The sequence below is a fragment of the Saccostrea cucullata genome, unplaced genomic scaffold, assembly GCF_032062105.1.
Source record: "Saccostrea cucullata isolate Sc308-1 unplaced genomic scaffold, CSIRO_AGI_Scuc_v1 ctg2855, whole genome shotgun sequence".
NCBI classification, from domain to species: domain Eukaryota; kingdom Metazoa; phylum Mollusca; class Bivalvia; order Ostreida; family Ostreidae; genus Saccostrea; species Saccostrea cuccullata.
Window position 1 is genome coordinate 16,799 of NW_026939560.1, and position 20,637 is coordinate 37,435.

A 20,637-nucleotide genomic window follows, 5' to 3' on the forward strand; every position below is an offset into this window, starting at 1 on the left:
TTTAAATTCATATGAGTATGGAATACCCTGAATAAAAAAAAAAATAGCTTGATATTTTATTTATTAATTTATTTTAAAGGCTGTCTTTTTTTCAAGCGACAAAAATTATCAAACAAATGACATCTTCATATAAATAAAATATTACATTAATACACGAGGAAGTGTGTTCATTCTTAACAGAGTTGCTTCCTGGATCTTGTGAGCGGGATATTGCTCTAATGAATATTGATACGACTGTAGAGATCCTAAGAAGTCTCCTGTAATTTGTTGACATATTCCTAGTATTTGCCAGGAAATATCTCTGATGTGAATTGGTACATTGACCTCATCATAGAGCAGCAGAGTGCGTAGATCCTGTAGAGATTGTTGTGACCTGACTGTGTCACCCAGTCTGTGGTGATTCAGTATTAGCAACATATGTAACATCACTAGAGGTGGGATTTGTAATGTTGCCAAGCCGTTCTCGTTATTGATCTTTTGTTCTAACTCTAGCTCGTCAATATAATTTAGCTTATGATGTAATCTAGTATCCAACACTACGACTCTCCTGAATTTGTTACCCAGGGATATCCGTGCAGTATAGTGTTCGTACATAACATTATTTACATTATCTCTGTACACAATAAAAGGGCATGTCATTCTCTCCTGTGTTTTCTGTAAACAACTGAGTGATTGTTCATATCTACGTGCTCTGTAGAAGACCATAGCAAGGTAGAGAGTCAATGACATATTGCCTATTTTACATGAAAAGTTTAACAAAGTGGTTACTTTACTGTATTTACCATAGACAATACGATTTCTATTAAGAAATGTGTTGTTTTCTATTAATTGTGCAGTGTCCTTTAATACATTTGATGTCAAACATTGTAGTGTAACTACCTCATAAGGTGTCAGTCTTTTTCTTTTAAATGCCTCTATTCTATTCATAAAATCTGCGAAAAACTCAAAAGAAAGGCCATATGTAAAGGGTGGTAATTCTTCAAATAAGCTAATATCTAGCTCAGTGCTTGTCATGAAACTGCTCTCGTCGGTAGAGACTCTCAATGTTCTGTATAAAATGGCCTTACTGATGTACGGACTCAGGGTTGAACTTAATACCAAACATGAAATTCCCTTTTGATACAAACCATACAAAGCATTGAACAAGACATTTTGTACGGAACCGGTGACTTTTACTCTAAACATGTTGTTTTGTGGAATAAAAAAGTTTGGACATTCTCCAATGCGCACCCAGTAAATCAATAATTTAAAACATTTCCAGAAATAGTATAGTAAGTTATCTGGTTTCCAGGGAAAAGAATGATTACTCTGAATTACCCAAAATACAATTGTTTTCATGAAGTATGAACAAAGAACTGGATAATTGTTTTGAAAATCAATAACTTCCTTTAAAAACAATTTCAAAAGACCATAACACAAAAACTGACAATGATTCATTGAATACACAAGCTTCTGTTCTGCTCTGGAAAATGAAATTCTCCATTCTTCATCATTTTCAGGTATGCTGCCGATAGGAACAACATGAATTCCTCCATTTATTATTTCCGAAATTACAATCTCAGAAGGCCATCCTTGTTGATGACATCTCTGTATCCATGGTAAAGCTGTTGTCGGCCAGTGGTGTGATCGAAAGCAAAGCACAAAATCAATTTCAAAACCTTGAACTTTGACATTGGATGAACAGGGTCCATGTGGAATGGAAGAAGCGAAAAAGGTATGGAGAGTCTTAATGACCTGTAAATTGTTACGTCGAAATAGTGTACTAGAAATAAATATTTTGTTATTCTTAGTTACACATGAGGACCTGATTACAAGATCATTTGAGGGACTTAACAGGTTCAGTCTGGTAAATCCTGGTGGTAGATCATCACACTCCATCAAAATCACGGTTTGTTGTGGGATACGGTAGAGACTGATCTGCGAGAGATCACATATCACCTTGTGGTCTTGGAGCCATAACATGTAATCAATATCCGAAGTTCTAAGTCTAAATCCTTCACGTTCACTCCCACTCTTCATTTCGTCTTGTTCCTTTATATTATTCTTTGATTTCATCATCTCCTCATAAGTGTCAATTACTTCCCTCCTGATTCTCACTTCCGTTGGACTCCCTATTTTATGACACAATCCCACATAGATGATCTCTGATAGTCGAGGTATGTGATCCATTACAATGTACTATAGAATAATTATATAATCTGTAAAAATACACACCTTAACAATGGATTATTAGATGCTTTTCTATTATGTGTATTTTTAGGGCAGTATCTATGAAGCTTTCATCAATGCCGTAATATTATAATACCGTATTTCCAATTTGAAAACTTAGACAACTAACTTGTCTCTTCAATATTTCATATGAAAGAAAATATTTCCATTGTAGGAATATTTTAAAGGAAAATGTAAATAAGATTAAGAAGTTCGAAAAATCGTATCCGTTCTATAGTTAAATTGAATTTAATATTAGTAATGATTTCAAAAACGACATACCTCTGTATTCAAACAATTACAATGATAAACTAACGGGAAACGTGAAGATCATGGTGTTAAATGACTGATGAAACTAATTGATATAAAATTCAATATCCGTCCGTGTTTTGTGTAAAATGAATATAAATGTACAAAATGTGCTTTCCATCACAATCAACCACTTCGGATACTTTCGGATAGAACATTTTTTGTTTGTTGAACTTAAACTCCCGAGAGTAGTATACGTCAATATAGCCTTGCTCATATCGCAAAATGCTGATGGTTTGTGTTTACATTTAAATTCAAAGTGACTTTGAGAGCAGTGCCAAATTTGAAAGTTCATGTATTTTTTTTAAATGTTTGTATCTGTATAATAAACAATTTATTGCATGAATGTTCGGGAAACATGAAGATTTATTCAGCCAAGAAATGTGATATTCCCCTCGAGCAAAGCCCTTTGGGAATATGATTTTTCTTGGCGGAGTAAATCGTCATATTTTCTCTACATTGTTCTGAAAATAGATCGGGAAATTCCAAATTGATACAAATTGTTTTCGAAAGCTATTTCAATTGCTATGACTTTTTCCTCATGTAAACGATACATAAGCAAATATATATTTTCAGGTGGGGGTGGTAATAGGGGATACAGGGATCCCCCTCCTACACTTTAACTAAACAGTTTTGTTTTACTTTTTTAGCTGTCATTTTTTCCTGATAATACTTCTTCCTTTCAATGTGTATCCCGTGAAAATGTTTGTCATTATTTAAGGAATCACTGTCTACTTCGTATCGTATGCCAGGGCATCAACGATGATGGGAAACATGGGATAATCTGCATATCGGTTGAAGCCCGTTATGTATAAATTGTCCCATGTTTCCCACTTTCGTTGATGTCCCTGGCATACTATACGAACTAGACAGTGATTCCTTATATTTCCATTTCATTGTGAAATAAAATTGTAGATTTATATATTTTTAAAATGTAAACATAGATTTAAATTACACGAGGACTTCTTTGCCAATTTCCATAGCCCTCGCCCACTGACGTCAAACACAAAGGCAGCTGCACGAGATTTTCATGCATATTTGGCATCCTTAGCGTTAGACACAGAGAGAGAGATGCCCACGAGAGTTGGATGCATATTAGGCTTCCCTAGCTCCTGACCTTACATAATTTACATTCTGGCAGATTTATCAAGAAATTAACTCTGTTACGTTTCCAAGAGTTATCACAGAGACAAAAATAAGAAATGGAAATATATCTTTTTTCATTGCAGCTACAATAGATTTAAAACATTTTGAATTAATACGATTGGCAAGGTTTATTTACATTTTGACTTTGCTTCTCTCTTTGTAATTAGCTACAACTTAAAATGCAAACAAGTAACGATTAATTTAATATTATCAGTGAATCAGATAATAAAAGAAACGTCAAGACAAGATGGATGCCATTTTTTTTTCTCTTTAAAATTTGACTTTTTTCCATAAAAAATCGTGTTTAAAGAAACACAAATTTCACCGTGAAGAGTTTTTGTAAGTCACCTATGCTAACTACCTTCCATGTTCAGATGAAGAGTGCTAAAAGATAAGGAATGGGAAGTAGTGATAAGCAATCAGCTGATTGCGGTAAACAAACGGATTGCGGTAGGAGATCAAATACCTATACTACTCTACATGTTTACTCTCTTATCAAGACCATCATATATCAATGTATGCTGCTTCTTGTGTTTTCTGTTGCTATCTGTGCGTTGCGTTCTATGTGCTACCCCAGAAATGTATGACAAAACATACAAAAATGAAAATTCTTCAATAACTGTAGTTTCGTTGAACAAGTATCAGCCTAGATTTCACATTCAGCTAAAGGGTTTTAAACAAATACACAGGAATGATAAATGTAAGAAAATATTTCTCACACTCATATTGATGCTCTCTGGGGATGTACATAGTAACCCCGGGCCAGTACAATACCCGTGTGGGGTTTGTGAAAAACCAGTCGTAAAAAATTACCTAGCATTGGAATGCAAAGGTTGTCAATACTGGGTCCACATTGAATGTGCTGGTATATCTCTCAAGGAGTACACACAGTATCAGACTAACAAACTACTATCATGGGAGTGCCCACAGTGTATACTACCTAACATTTCACAATCATTTTTCCTTGATCCAATGGAAACATACAATCCATATGACTCATTGTCGAGTGCATCAACATCATCAGACCTGTTGACACCAGACTTAGCAAATCAGGCAACAACTACATCTCTACCGAATTATCCAAAGTATAGAAAGAAAAAAAAAACACTAAGAATATTAAATATGAATGGCAGAAGCCTAAGAAGCCAAACAAAACGCCTCAATTTTTCGGTATTAATAGATCATTACAATCCACATGTTATACATACAACTGAAACCCACCTTGATAAGTCTATAAAAACATCAGAATTCTTAGATCCAGACTTTTACGAAGTGCAAAGTAAAGACACATTTTTTACCGAAGGACATGCAGGTGAGGGGGGGGGGGGGTGGTGGGGTACGTAATGCTGTGCGTAAAGATATCATAGTTTGTGGAGAAACAACAATAGAGACCAAATGTGAAATAGCATGGACAAAACTACAAGTGCAGAGCAGTAAACCCCTGTATACAGGGTGTTTTTATAGGCCCCCAGATAACGACACCGAAACATTAGAACGGCTTAACATCTCCCTAAATAGACTCAATCGTGGAAAGACACTACCAAATCTACTACTGACAGGAGATTTCAAACTACCCAATATTAATTGGGCTGACAATGCAGCAACTATAAAACCACGGTCACAGTATAACTACATGTTTGAAATCAATAATACGTTTCTACAAGTGGTAGGGGACCACAAACCAGATCAGTGTGTCAAAAAACCAACTCGTGAGAACAACATCTTAGATCTTGTACTTACCACCAACACCAAACTAATTAAAAGCATACAGTACAGGCAACGCGGATCCCGTATTAGACCGCGTCCCCTCCGCGGTGTATTAATCCTTTCCGCGTTACACCGTCGCGGGTTTTGATCGCGGTGCTACCCGAGACCGTGTTTACACCGCGGCGGGGCCCGCTGCCGTTATTCTTCAGCTTAGATGTTCTTACCTGTAAAGCATTGTCGATTTTTAATCGTGTCGAAATGAGGGGGGGGGGGGAGGATTACGACCACATTAATATTAATAGATTTATACTATTACATGGATTCTTTAAAAATTCATTTTTAAGTTTTATCAAATTGTTTAATATAAAACATCTTTCTTTTTTTTACCAGTGGTCACTCAAAATTAATTAATTCTCAAAAAAGTCTGTTAACAGGTATACATGTATAGTATAGGATGAAATAAAGCCGAATAATTTATCGAATATATTAACTTAAAGTTTATTTTCAAAATCAATAATGCCACCCCAAATGATCTTCAAATTGCTAAAAAGGTACAATTAAAATTTAAAGAATGCCATGATATCGCTTCTTTTTATATGCACTGTTATCTGCTGTTCACAATTAGCCCGTGCAGTTGCAGTTACATGTAGCTATGTGTTTGTTTATCTGCGAGATTATATCAGTCATTTGGTTTCATTTAGAAAAGTACCATTACTTCTGTATACATATCTGTTATAAATAATAGTATGAAAAACGATGATAGATAGTGATACATAATTACAATTAAATTTTAACAAAACACGCCTAAGTGTAGGAATACCGTTGCTCCATTATTATGCGCTACACTGTAAAACTATGAACTAAATATCGACGATTTTTTTTGTGGGGGGGGGGTTCTTGTTAATAAAATAATCACAGGTATTTCTATTCAGAATATCAATAATATCATAGCTAGTATTTGAATGTATTTCTATTTTCTGCTCTTTTCGAAAATTACTAAAATCATGTTTATGAACATAAACAAATTTCAGATTTCTCCGGTTCAAATAAAACACAAACACAAATATGGGCCCTTAAAATATTTGAACGCACAACACAGAAATTAACTTATTTTAATCAGCAAGTTGCCATGCTTCAAGTTTTCAGATGTCTGTGTAACCGTTCGGTTTTCCTCAGGTAAGTTTGGTGTGAAGTGGAGCTTACTCGAAGCGGATGAGAAGCCCCGAGGGAACGACGCTGTCTAGTGTACATACTACCTATATACACAGGATGTTACCTGAGTGTATTACCTGTATGCGTTTTCCTACGACATTGTAAAACGAAGCCGTTTTTAGCCGGGCTCATTGCTCGTAGAGCAATGCCCGGCTATTGCGATGGTGAGCAACAGAAAATTCTGCTTCTTCACCGCGAAATTGAGTTTACGAGTAAAAATATAGTACGTACGGCCCGCCGCTGTTGAGAAAACAAAATCCATTCAAACACCTTAAGAAATAGTAAATTGAATATTTTTATAAAAATATTAAAATTGTTTAATATTTTTCCTGGCTTCTTTAACTAATATTTTATAAAGCAATTCAAAAGTAGCGAAAGGTTTTCACCAGGTATCCCTGTCTGCGTCATATTCTATAAATAAAGGTTTTACTATCAGGCTAACACAAATGCAGGGAACATCATCAATGACTTGATGCAAAACTCCCCGCTGAGGGCACATCAGTGCAGAGTCGTTTGACCTTAATTAATCTTGCTGCTTCGGTGTTTATTTATAAAACCGGTTACCCCGAAACGATACATGTGATAAATATTTTACGCTGTTAATTTCTAGCTTCATTTTATTTCATTTTTAAAACTCTTCTAACTGGAACAGATATAAACAGACACGAAATAGCATAGTAATGGATCATTATTTGATTTAATTAATATCAAATACTTCATTAATTTGTTTTAAAAGTTTTTTTTTACTTTAATTCTTTTTATACACTCCGTTTAAAAAAAAAGCAACAATAATATGACATAAATTCCAAGGCTTATGTCGCATCTGAAAATGATATCGATGAAATAATAATGAAACAATGAATCAAATGTGTTGTTGAATGGCTAGACAACGATGTGCACATCCAGCGAGCGTTACCCAAGGTATACTATAAGACAGGTGTGAAACCCCCAGGGCATGTCGTTTCCTGCTCAGGCATCGCTAATCCCTATACACAGGAAATGATCGCGGCTAATACTTAATGCACAAAGAAACAGAATTTGTCAAAGAAAACAAAAATATATGAATTTTTGCATTGAATATTTATTAATATAAACTATAATTTCGAATGTGAAGTTTATCATTACACCTGCACATCCTATCTTATCTATTGAACACGAAAATCGAGAAATGTTAAAATTAAAAAGAAGGACATTGTATTAGAAAGTAAAACATGTTAATGTGAAGGTGAAAAACGATATTTTTTCTTGATCTCTTGTATAAAGTTCACGTGCTCAAAGTTAACTTTCGTCATCGAATGCTTTCCGGTCATTTGACAATTTGAGAAAAATGCCTGCACATTTATATAAAAGAGGGAAATACATTAAAGAAAATTAATTAATTAAATTAACTTAATTTGGCAACAGAACATAAACGATAAGAAATAAAGAAGAATAGAACTTTTTCTTGATATCTTGGATAAAGAAAATTTAAGTTCACGTGCCCACTACATGTAACTGCAAATGCTCGTCATAGGATGTTTTCCGGTAATTTGACACTTTAAGAAAAAGCCTGTACATTTTATATACAATAAATCGAAATTAATTAATAAACAATATGAAGATGTACATTTTTAAAAAGATGTACCGGGTACATCTTTTTTTTCAAAATGAATGCTGAAAATCGTTCATCGAAACTTAAACAGTCCGAGTTCAACATTTATTACAGTTTGCATATAACATGTATAATATGAAGATTAAAAAAGAAAAACTAATTAAAATTTCTAGTATTTAATATTGTTTCTTGATAGATTCTTAATAACACAAAATAATTAACCAATTGCAAAGACGTAACAATTTAATAACATTTTCTATTCAATTTCAAAGATTGATATGTAATTTTAGAAACAAAAGTAAACTTATTTTTTCTTAGTTTAAATTCTATTCATAGCAAAATTTATTAAAAAACACACGGGTTTTTTTTTTTGTTTGCTTTTTGTTGTTTTTGTTTTTTTTTTTTTTTTTTTTTTTTTTTTGTTACAAGGAAAATTCGCAAATTACAATTCGGGGGGATAACTCCCGTTTGTTTACGATACTAATTGTCAGTAATTGATCGATGATTTAACCGCGGCGGGGACAGGTAAGTGATGAATTTCCCGCGGAGGGAACGCGGTTTACCTGTCTACCTGGCCAAATACCGCGTTGTGATTATACCGCGGCGGGGACGCGGGAAATACGGGATCCGCGTTGCCTGTACTGTATCTGTTGAGGACCGTATGAGTGACCATCAGGCAGTAGTACTAGATATAGACATCCAGACAAGACCAAATATAACAGCCACCGAGGAAAGTGTATGTATATAAGAGTGGAGACATGGAAGGGAGTAGGAAAGAACTGGATAGCAGATATCACAATTTCAGTAATGATAATATCAATACACCAGTAGATGAATGTTGGAGTTCTTTTAAAAGCATCCTGACATCATTAATGGATAAATATTTACATTTGCCAATGTCTTTCCTTATATGACAATACTAAAAAAATGACATTCAATTTTCGATGACATGCAGTCGGTCACATGACCAGACTTTCTTGCGTATGGAAAGCAAACTGCACGTGCAATTTGGAAAGTTCCGACTGTGACGTCACATAACGTCGTAGTAACGTTACGTTGCATTTCAAAATCTAAGTCTAAATAATGCCTATATTTGTTTGTAAAATGAATGAAAACGTAAAATATAAATATAAGAAATAAAATATCATTTTTTAGAGTTTCATTGGGGTATGACATGAAGTCGGTACGTGATCAAATCTACTATAACGCCCTTCGGGCGTTATAGAATTTGATCACGTGACCGACTTCATGTCATACCCCAATGCAACTCTAAAAATGATATCTTATTTCTTAAGTACATCCCATCCAAAATGCTAACTACCAGACGGAACATTCCCTGGATTAATAGAACCATCAAGCAACTAATCAGGCGGAATCAAAGATGCTACAATAAAGCTAGAAAAACCAAAAATTAAAGGAAGATGACTGGGAACAGTTTAGAGAACTACGCAGGCTAGTGAAAGCAGAACTAGAGAAAAGACATCAAGAATATATCGGGAACCTGTTGAATACATCATCAGACACGATCAACTGTGAAAATAACCCCAGTGTGAAAGCTGGAGTCAGCAAGAGATTCTGGTCATACATCAAAAATGCAAAGAAGAATAATAGTGGGGTGTCCACACTCAAGGTAAACCACACAAGCACAGTAGGCAGCAAACAGAAAGCTGAGGCCCTGAACAACCAATTTGAATCAGTTTTCACAATGGGAGACCACCAATCAACACCAGACCTTGGAACACCGGTAGCACCAGTCATTGGAGATTTACACATCAGTATAGAAGGAGTGGCAAAGTTACTGCAGAGTGTCAATGTAGCAAAGGCTAGTGGACCTGACCAAATATCCTGTCGGATCCTAAAGGAAGCTGCAAAAGAGATCACACCTTACCTGAATTTTGTATTTAAGAAAACACTCTAAACAAAGAATGTTCCTGATGATTGGAAGACAGCGAACATCATAGCTTTATTTAAAAAGGGAGACAAAAGTAAACCGGAAAACAATCGGCCAGTTTCACTGACATCAGTCCTCTGTAAAATAATGGAACACATGATGTTTAAGCACATTATGGAACACCTTGAAAAACATTAAATACTAGTGGAATTTCAGCATGGATTCAGACAAAGAAAATCATGTGAATCTCAACTTATGATAACAGTAGAAGAAATATCACTTAAACAAAAACAATAGGTAGACCTCTTGATATAAGACTTCAGCAAAGCCGCACAAAAGACTTCTACTGAATATGGACCATTACGGCATCAGTGGAACCATCAACAGTTGGATAGAGTCATGGCTGGTAACAAGGCAAAAAACGAAATATCATAGATTTCCTTTACCACATGAATGGACATGTTCTGGATAAAGTAGACCATAATCCATACCTTGGAGTAGAGCTGACATCAACACTCTCATGGGACCATCACATAAACAACATAACCACCAAAGCAACAAGATTTGTCAGGAGAAATCTAGGGAAATTTCCCCAAGAAATAAAGCATCAAGCATACTTGGCTTTAGTAAGACCACATCTTGAATATGCAAGTAGTGTATGGGATCCTTATCTACAAAAACACATACAACAACTGGAAATTGTTCAAAGAAGATCTGCCAGATTCATTGCAAGGGATTATTCAAGAGACCCAGGAATAATCACATCACTTTTAGATAAATTGAATTTACCAACTCTTGAGTTAACTCTTTACAACTTACTGAACTTTTATGCAACATACGCTTAATGTCCACGTCATAGAAGTAGAAATTTACCATTTCCCCGCAAGCACCTTTTGGCGTGGTACACGTTTCTCTAAAGTTTAGCGTAAATAATATTCTGACGTTATATCTTAATACAAAAATAACTTTTCTTATTTCATGAGATTTTTGCAAGTATAAAATAGAAGGAAATTGGCATTGAATTAAACATTAAATGAACTTTTTAAAGTGCGTGAAAATGCGTGATTGCGGGGAAACGGTATATGCGTGATTTTGCGTTAGAAATAGGAAATGGTATATGCGTTAAAATGCGTGACTGCGGGGAAGGGGGTTAAGGGGAAAACATCACGTCTTCTCATGTTCCATAAAATACTACACCAAGAAATTGAAATACCAATACCTGACTATATCCTAACATCAGAAAGATGAACTAGAAGAACACATCGGAAACGTTTTATTAGGCTAAGATCCACTGGAGAACAATATAAGAACAGCTTTTTTTTTCAGAACTATCAAGGATTGGAATGATCTGCCACCCGATTTATTGAACATCGATAACTACAAGTCATTTAAGACAAGACTCGTAGTACATCTGAATTAAACACCTGAGCCAAAATTGTTTTTTATCCTGTACTACTAATGTAAATAGATGATTTTAAAATGCACCTCTTGTCTGACGTCAAACTTGTGTGATGGGTCGGTGACCTCTTACAAGTAAAGAAGTAGAAGAAGTAGAAGAATAAAGCAATTCTTGTTAGGGTATAGCCATCTTCCAAGTACAATATTCACCGAGCCCAATGTTGTACTCCTATGGATGAATCATTGTATTGACCTAAAAAAGCAATAATTGAATCATATTGAAAAAAAAGATAGAAATATATATATATATATTACTTTATGGAATAAGAAATGTTCAGTCTTTCATATTTAAACGCTTAACGCCCAGTGACGCCTTTTCAGCATCACAGATATTTAACTGTTGGCGTTTTTGTGAATAATTTGGATACAACTTAACAACTATTTCCCTAGACTAGAGAAGAAACTGAACATTTTTGCTAGACAAAGTTTTTCTATGTAATGTTAAGAAATTATCGTAAACTTGGTTTGAATATTGCATATCCTACCAGGAAGTTGAGGAAATTACGCATAAATGACTGATTTTGTGCTATTTTCTGTTGGCTTTATCTTAATTCCAACACATAATAAAATAAAAAAAAAATAAATGCCAATACCCGAAAATTGGAATTTTCCCTAATTTTTTTTTATTACGGACATTATAAGGTACATTCATCCGTTAAAGAGATATTTGTTGTTGAATATTGGATATTTTATGAGTAAAACACACTACATGCACCATGATGTCATTGGACGTTTTACTTGTACAATGAAATTGTTTATGAACGCAATTTAAAACAAACTGTTTCTTTTGATACTTGGAACAGATTTGTTTTTTTTTAATGATTTATTTGTAAAGAAGAGTTTATGTTCGACATGATGTGAGCCATAAACATAAAACAACATTTTCCATAGCCTTGAGAGAGATATTATATGTACATGTAGTAATGGTTATTGGCTCAGCGCCCCGATCCGCGATTGCGCACACCCTTTGTTACAGAAATCCCTGTCGAATTTGTGTCATTTCTACATGTATTTAAATTTACACAATTAATCAAATAATTTTAAACTATTCTACATATCATTTAAAATGAAAAAAAAATGCAAGCATATCAATATTTCCTCAATCAACATTTAAGGTTTGTTTATTCGAGTCCTTATATTTTAAAATAACGTACTTTAATAAGAGAACTTTTTATGAAGGCGACAGGATATAAACTATATCGCAGTTATCCTTTTTTAAATGATATAATCAAAAGAATATATCAAAAACATTCATGGTTATTTTGAAATCACGGGGAATACGAGCAGGTCTTATTTTTTTCATGTATACGGGGGTTATATTTTTGATATATACATGGAAATGGGGCTATAATAAAAAAAAAATCGGAAAACTTTCTTTGGAATTGTTTCTCTTTTTGTTACCATGTTATTATGTACACAGAGGAGAACAAAGCTTGAACGTCCATGTAGGATCGATAAGCGATTCAGATTCTGATATTTCTAACGCGAATTTGAATAAAAGAAATAGAAAACAGGAGGCCCATGGGGCTTATAGTTCACCTGAGCATCATGCAACTACTTTCCAACGATCGAATTTGGCTTATTTTTAAAAGCTAGACGTCATGACATTCACAATTTTGAAAGAGGTACCATTACTTATCATATATCATATAAACACTTTGCATGCTTACTTTGGTTACTTAATACCCATAGATAAAGTAGGGGAACAAAAAAATGCATTTCGACTAATCAGTAATATTCAGCATAATCAGTAGTGCCACTAACACACATGAACCCCTGATCTTTGGTCCATACATTTCACAATTATGGAAAAGACACCCTTCCTTATCAAAAATGTTTTGATTAATACCAAGGAGCAGATTTCAAACAATTACCCCCCCCGCCCCCGGTACGCCTGACCCAGGGGTCTGAGAAGAAAATTTTCAAAGATTTAACGTATTTTCACTACAAAAATCAATGGAGCCCCACCCTAAGACCAGAACCCCTGACTTTGAGGTCATAAAATTTACAGTTTCGGAAAAGGCATTCTTGTGCATCATAATTATATATTTAGTTAGTTTGTTTAATACCCAGGGGCAGATAAGAAGATTTTTAAAGGAACAATGCGTTTTCACTGTATAATCAATACAGCCCCTACCCAAAACCAGAACGCCTTACCCGGGAGCATAAAATTGGAAGATGTGGTCTTGCTCATTATAACTATATAATTAGTTAGTTTATTTAATACCCAGGAACAAAAAAGATTTTCATAGAGATAATGCACATTTACTATAAAAACAATAGATCCCGCTTAAGCACTAAATCTCCTGACCCTGGGGCCATGAATTTCGAAATTTTGCTAGAGGACACAATGGTCATTACATTCATGCTAACAGTTTGACTGTCCAGGCGTAAAGGAGAAGATTTTTAAAGATAGTATTAATGTTAGTGGTTTGGGCCCCACCCCTAAGGCCCCAGTGGGCAGGGACCATAAAATTCAAAAGTTTTGTTCCCTTCCACCCATAGATGCTTTATGCTGAATTTGTTGGAAATTGGTCGAGTGGTTGCAGAGAAGAAGTTAAAAGTGTTCAAATGTTAACACACGTAAAACGACGCACGACGGAAACCGCACGACGATGGACGAAAACAGATTGCAATAGGTCACCTTAGTTTACTCATGTGGTAATGTAGATGTGTGACATGCGTATTAACTTTCAAACATAGAGAGAGAAATATCGTCACCGAGTCGCACGAAACTCGTTTGTCAGTGTAAACCATTATGAAATGGACAGGACACCCCCTCTGAAGATTAAATGTATTCCCATTACTAGTATTTTTCAGATTCAATTTCACAGTATATTTTTACAGAACTTTGTAAAGGTTCCTGCTTCTGTATCTACAGGATGTATCACAATATATGTCACATATCGAAAGATAGATAAATTACAAGAATAGCTACATATACATTTTATTTATCATATTAATCAACATATATTCAAAATTATTATTTCGAGTCAGAAGTATCCAACATTCTCAATTTCATTTACTATGGAAACAAATTCTAATATTTAATTATCCACGTGTTTTCAAAACATTGTCCTTAATAACACAAAAGACTCATGCTTTTTTTTACTCTAAAGTTAAATTTAAATAAATGTGTAATTCCAGAACTACTGGTATGTGTTGGTGTCCACTTCTTTCGCTATTCATTTCAATCAATCTTGCTCTGAACGTCAATTGGCTTTAAATGCAGAACTATTGTATGCATACACACTCAATTCAAATCTAAGATTTCTAAATTACACTCGATACACTCACCGGCATTGTTACAAACCATTTCCCTAAACTCAGATCTGATTTCTTGAGGTTTTCTCAATGATTGACTTCACTTTGATATTGTTCTCATCTCTTCTTGATTTGTTTTGTTTTGTTTTTGCTTTTTCTTTGGGGGGGGGGGGTGATGGCAGACTGTCTTACATCTTTAATTTATAATTTTGTTCAAACTATCTAATTATTCTTAATGTATGAAAACTAGACAACAAATTCTGGTATAGATATTATTAATCATCACACCCTGTACAATATGTAGGATATCGTTCGATCTTTAATAAAATAGATTACAACAAATTTTTGCTGCAAGTTATACTCCGTTTTGAGATCAGCTGAAATTATGACATAACTGATTATATAATCAGTTACTTCATGGTATATTATAATTTTCCAGATCCTTTGTAATATCAATATGCTTACTTATAGTTTTTAGATATTTTTTGGATTCATGCTTGATAGTCAGATTATGCCCCTTCTGATATGTGACATATGTCATGAAACACCCTGTATCATGTGTGTCTGTTGTTATATTAACCTCATATCAAACACATCTACATTATCACTATATACGAGGGTCATTCAAAAAATACGTAGACAATGTTCCTTATCATCACATTATTTTTACAAATCTTAATATCAGTACATTTTTAAATGGAAATAGATATATTTTATAGATTTCTGAAGTTTCATTCTATTTGATTAAATGGAACTCATACTAGACAATTTTAAATGCAACATGTTTTGTCGCCACGGAGCAATGTCAAAAACAGTGTAACGTCAAAAACAACGTTAAAGAACATTTCTCGAACGCACAGTGCCTTTTCATTTTATACATGGTTTGTATCATATTCCTCATTCATTAAAACGTTTCCCAACACTTGACACCTAGTATGCTAACAATAATTTGAGTATGATTTAAATAAGATTGTCAATGTTTTCAAATCCTTTACCATGTAAATCTGCTCTTACAGGTTCCGCAATAGTGAAGCCCACATCACGTTTCATGACGTTACTAACTCTTTTGACAAGATTTTGAACTATAACCTGTTTCTTTGCAGAACGCCCATCTCCCAGTTTAAAGTCTTTACCCCTCAAAAATGGTCTGTTCCATTATAAACAAATACACGGCTCATTTTATGTAATTTTCCTGGTCTCTCCAGCATTTTGGGAGTTTGTTTTAAAAGTTTCCAAATGCAAAACAAAATTATATTGCTACTCACTGCTCCGTGACGTCCTTCGACGTCATGATTTTTTGCTTTTTTAAATCAAGACTATCTGTCTATAGAAATGGATATCTTTCAAACAAAGCAATGTATTACATTAACTTTTTGCTTTTGAGGAAAAGAAACAATGCTAAATTTAAGTATGTAAATTTTATTTCATTTAAGGACATTTTTAAAGAGGTATGGCTATAGATATGAAAAGTGAATAATCAGTCAATAACTCAGTTTTGACCCTGCTCCGTGACCCCATTTTTGCTGTCTTAAATCTTTGATAATTTTCATAAAAATCAAGATATATTCCAATTTCTTTGCTAAAAATATTTGAATCTGTTGTTAAAATATATGTACCAAATTTGGTTTAAATTTGACGTTAAATAAAAAAGTTATGACAAAAGTCTACGAACTTTTTGAATGACCCTCGTATAATACAAGGAATTGACCTTCTCTCATGTGCTTTCTGTAAAATAATTAGTGCATGAATGTTCCTATCTACGTATTCTATAAGGAAGATAGCAAGGCACAACATGTCTGATGCACAAACTTTATTGTTCACGAAGATGTAACAAAGCGGCTAGTGTATTGGTTATAAATTAACTACGGTTTTTATTTGGAGATCTTTTATCTTCTAAAAGGGGCATAGACACATTTTCAGCTAAACATTTTGAAATTTATTTTTCCATTTTTACAAATATTTAACTACGGTCTTTCTAATGATCATCAAAAACTTCAGTTGTTCAGATACAAGACAGATTTAGATCTCCAAACCTTGGTAAGGTAAACAAAGTCTGTGTCATGTTTTGTTTACATAGATTAATAATCTAATATTATTTGTTCTTTCAAAGCAGATAGTTTCAATAAAGAAGTTAATTTTAAACACATTTAGACAGTTTAAAAAGTGATTTGCATAATTTCATTTTGCTATAAATAAGATATTTTCAATATGTAAACAAAACAAGGCACCAGCCTTATTTACATTTTATAGAACTTTAAGTTCTGTATCTCGTTTGTTAATCAATGATGAATGATGTTCAACTTTTTCCTGATCATAAGTTGATGCCTTGGTTAGGAATTATAAGCATTAAAATGGGTTTAAAAAATCAGTTAAAACTGTGTCCATGTTCCAGATGCAGAATTGTTTTCTGAAATAACAAAAATATTCATGGAAATTAGTTCCACGTACCAAGGGAGAAGAGAAACAGGGCGGCGATCAATCCTTTTTAAAAGATTTATTCTAGTTCGGTAACTTAAGCGAAACTAAAATTCTATTTATTTGCCTTCACATTTAGATAAAATATACATAATTCATAGATTCATCATTGTTGAAAACATTTGCTAAATATACCCGTAAAATTTCTTTCGAGGTATGATTATTACTTGTCATATTTTCATAGCCGTATTGCTATCAAAAATATGGAAAAATGTTGTTGTGATAATTCAATTAAAAGAATTAAGTAATAATTGAAGGTTTAAATAGCCCTCAATTCTATTTAAGCACCTAGTCAGCTTGAGAACAATGACCAAAGTCATTATCAGTAAATTTCAGCATCGACAGCACATCAACAGTATTTATTAGAATCAACAGTAAAAACAACAATAATAATCAGTATATATCAGAAACAATCATGATTATTAGCAACGACTGTAATAATAACAGTCAATACAGGCACATAGCCACGGGAGGCCAAGGCTACTTTTACTATTCAAATTGTTCATTGAAAGGTTGGTTGCCCCCCCCCCCCCCCTCCCCCACTGTATAGTAAAGTAAAGTAATATGAAGAAATTGTAGTATTGCGGAAAAATTGGGTATCAGAAGGAATCGGCATAGGGGAAAATTTGCCTCTACACCCCCGCCCCCCCCCCCTTCCCATAGAAGAATAGGATTTTCGAGTTTAGGCAATTTTGCTGAAAAAAAATTCTCTGGCTGCCCCCATTCAAAATTGATGCTACTTGCCTGCAATATCAGTATTTCTTATCAAGAACAGCACCGTATCAGTAATTTTCAATATTATCAATGAAATTTGGGATTCTCAGCACTTTTTTCGTCTATTATTGAAGAGTATGCTATTCGTATGAACAATTTCAAAAGTTACTGAGAACAAGTTGATGAAACAAGAATATCAACGGTCTCGATGAGAGTCATCATTTCATGAGTCCTATGGTCAATACAATGATCTTGTCGGCAAAATCAATCTATCCTTAGGTCAAAAACTTAATGAATTTTTCATTTAATTTTTAGACCATTATTTCCATACTGAATTGTCGATTGAGTTTTTGTTATTTCATGATAAGGCGTATGCGGTCGGCAGGGGCTGCTCGCTCCTCCATGGCACCTGATCTTACCTCTGATATCAAAAAAGTAAGCGCTTTCCCATCTTCTGATTTTTGATGTTTAAGTAGACATTTGTGTTTGAGTACTGTTCGTTATTTCCATATATTTCAATCAGATAAATTGAAAGGAAAGAAATAAAGGCGGGTAACGAAGGTTTTGCATTTAAAAGAAGGACACTAACACAAATAACTCTAACCCAAGTAACTCGTAGATAAATAATAGAAAAAATGCAATGTCTCAAATACGGAATTTTTTTTCATACCATTATTTCTTCCCCCCTTTTTTTTATTCCTGTCAGAGTTTTTATGTTATTTTCCGTTTGACTGTCATTTTGATGACTTTTCCCTGTAATTTATTTTAGGATTTTTACTTTCATCAAACGGACGTCACGTACTCATGATTTGTTTAAAATGATTTTTTTCTATTTTAGCAATCTGTGTTCCCTTTATATCTCTACATATTTATCTTTTTTAGGACATTTTCCTTTCTTAAGCTCTTTTTCAGATACCGTATAATCATTTTTTTTTATATTATATGGCGTGTGATATGAAAACGCTTCTTTCTAAAAACCAATCTTAAAAGTATTCCTCAATTAGTACTCAAGGACGTACGTTCATCTGCATTGGATTCCAAAGTGATAGAATTTTATATGTACTTTTCCTATCAACTTTACAGGGGTCCGCACTTTCTTGGTATGGGGGGGGGGGTCCAAAATCATTTTTACGTCACCTGAGTTTATCGTTTTCTGTTTTCGTCCGTCATCGTGCGTCGTGCGTTAATATCTAAACATTTTCAGTTTCCTCTCTGAAACCATTAAATAAATTTTAACCAAGTTTTGTATATAACATCTATCTGTGAAGGGAACTAAACTTTATGAAATTCATTGCCCCTGTCACCTTAGAAGCTAGAAATAAAAATAAATAATGCATTTTTTAAAATCTTCTTTAGTCCTGAACATCAAGCAACCAAACTGTTAGCATGATTGTAATGAGTATTGAGTCCTCTACCAAAATTGTGAAATTTATTACTCCAGGGTCAAAAGTTTTGGTGTTAAGTCATGGTTCCGTTGAATATATGGTAAAAATGCATATTGTTTTAAAAATCTTTTTTCCCTGCTCCTAATGAAACAAACTTAAATAGTCCTGGCCTTGGGGAACTGGAGGAATCTTGCACACGCCATCAATGATATACTTTAATTGTATAATAATGTACAGCTTCTAAATGCCCTTATTTTGATCAATAAACATCGGAAACTCATAATATTGGACTGCGCACTGGATCTACTCAAGAACGCACTGACGCCTAGAGGATGCAGGAGAGCAGACATCCACAAAATGTGCCTCGATAGGGAAGCGGAGTTCCGTAATAACATTGAAACTTCAGCTATGAAGTCGATTGAGCGTAACTTTATCGATGGTGATGATTTCAATTTGGCTGATAGAGAACTAGAGAAACTGAAATTATTGAAGCAGTTAACAAATTAAAAAATGGAAAAAAACATCTGGTTTTGATAACATTGTAAATGAATATATTTTTTCAACAGTGTATACCTTTTTACCTGTATGCAAGATGTATTTTTAACATTGTTTTTGATAGTGGACTGGTTCCAGATGAATGGATAGTGGGTATTGTTAAACCGTTTTACAAAAAATAAGGGCGATCCGACCTCCCCCGAAAATTACAGTCCTATTACTTTATTGAACTGATTGGGCAAACTCTTCACATATATACTAAGCAAGCGATTAGGAATGTAAGCAGATAAGATTGAACTTATTAAGGAGAATCAAGCAGGTTTTAGGAAAGAATACTCCACTCTAGACCATATTCTGACTTTACATTTTTTATCTAACACACTGATTGAGTGTAAGAAAAAAACTTTTTTGTGCTTTTATAGATTTCAAGCAAGCGGTTGACATTGTTTGGAGAAACGGTCTCTGGACTAAACTTTTGAATTATGGAATTAAAGGCAAATGCTTCATGTATATTACAAATATGTATCAGGGAATTAAATCACTTATAAAGATGAACGGCACAACAGCCAATTTTTTCTTTTGTAATGTCGGAGTCCGACAGGGGGAAAACTTATCTCCTTTTTATTACCGTTGTATATTAATGGCCCAGAGACTTATCTTGTTGATAAAAATATAATTGGTTTACAAAGCCTTACGAGTTCAATAGGAAATGATTTAAGAAGAAACAACTGATGATCTACAAAATGCTTTGAATGAATTTGAAAGCTACTTCCCAGCATGGA

At 33.9% G+C, this 20,637-nt stretch overlaps 1 protein-coding gene across 1 annotated transcript; it reads right to left on the reverse strand.

Moving 5' to 3' along the window:
- Positions 1-141: 141 nt before the first annotated feature.
- LOC134253198 (uncharacterized) lies at positions 142-2,169 on the reverse strand. The gene has a single exon (XM_062735710.1). The coding sequence runs from the start codon at positions 2,167-2,169 to the stop codon at positions 142-144; it is 2,028 nt and encodes a 675-aa protein (XP_062591694.1).
- Positions 2,170-20,637: the final 18,468 nt, after the last annotated feature.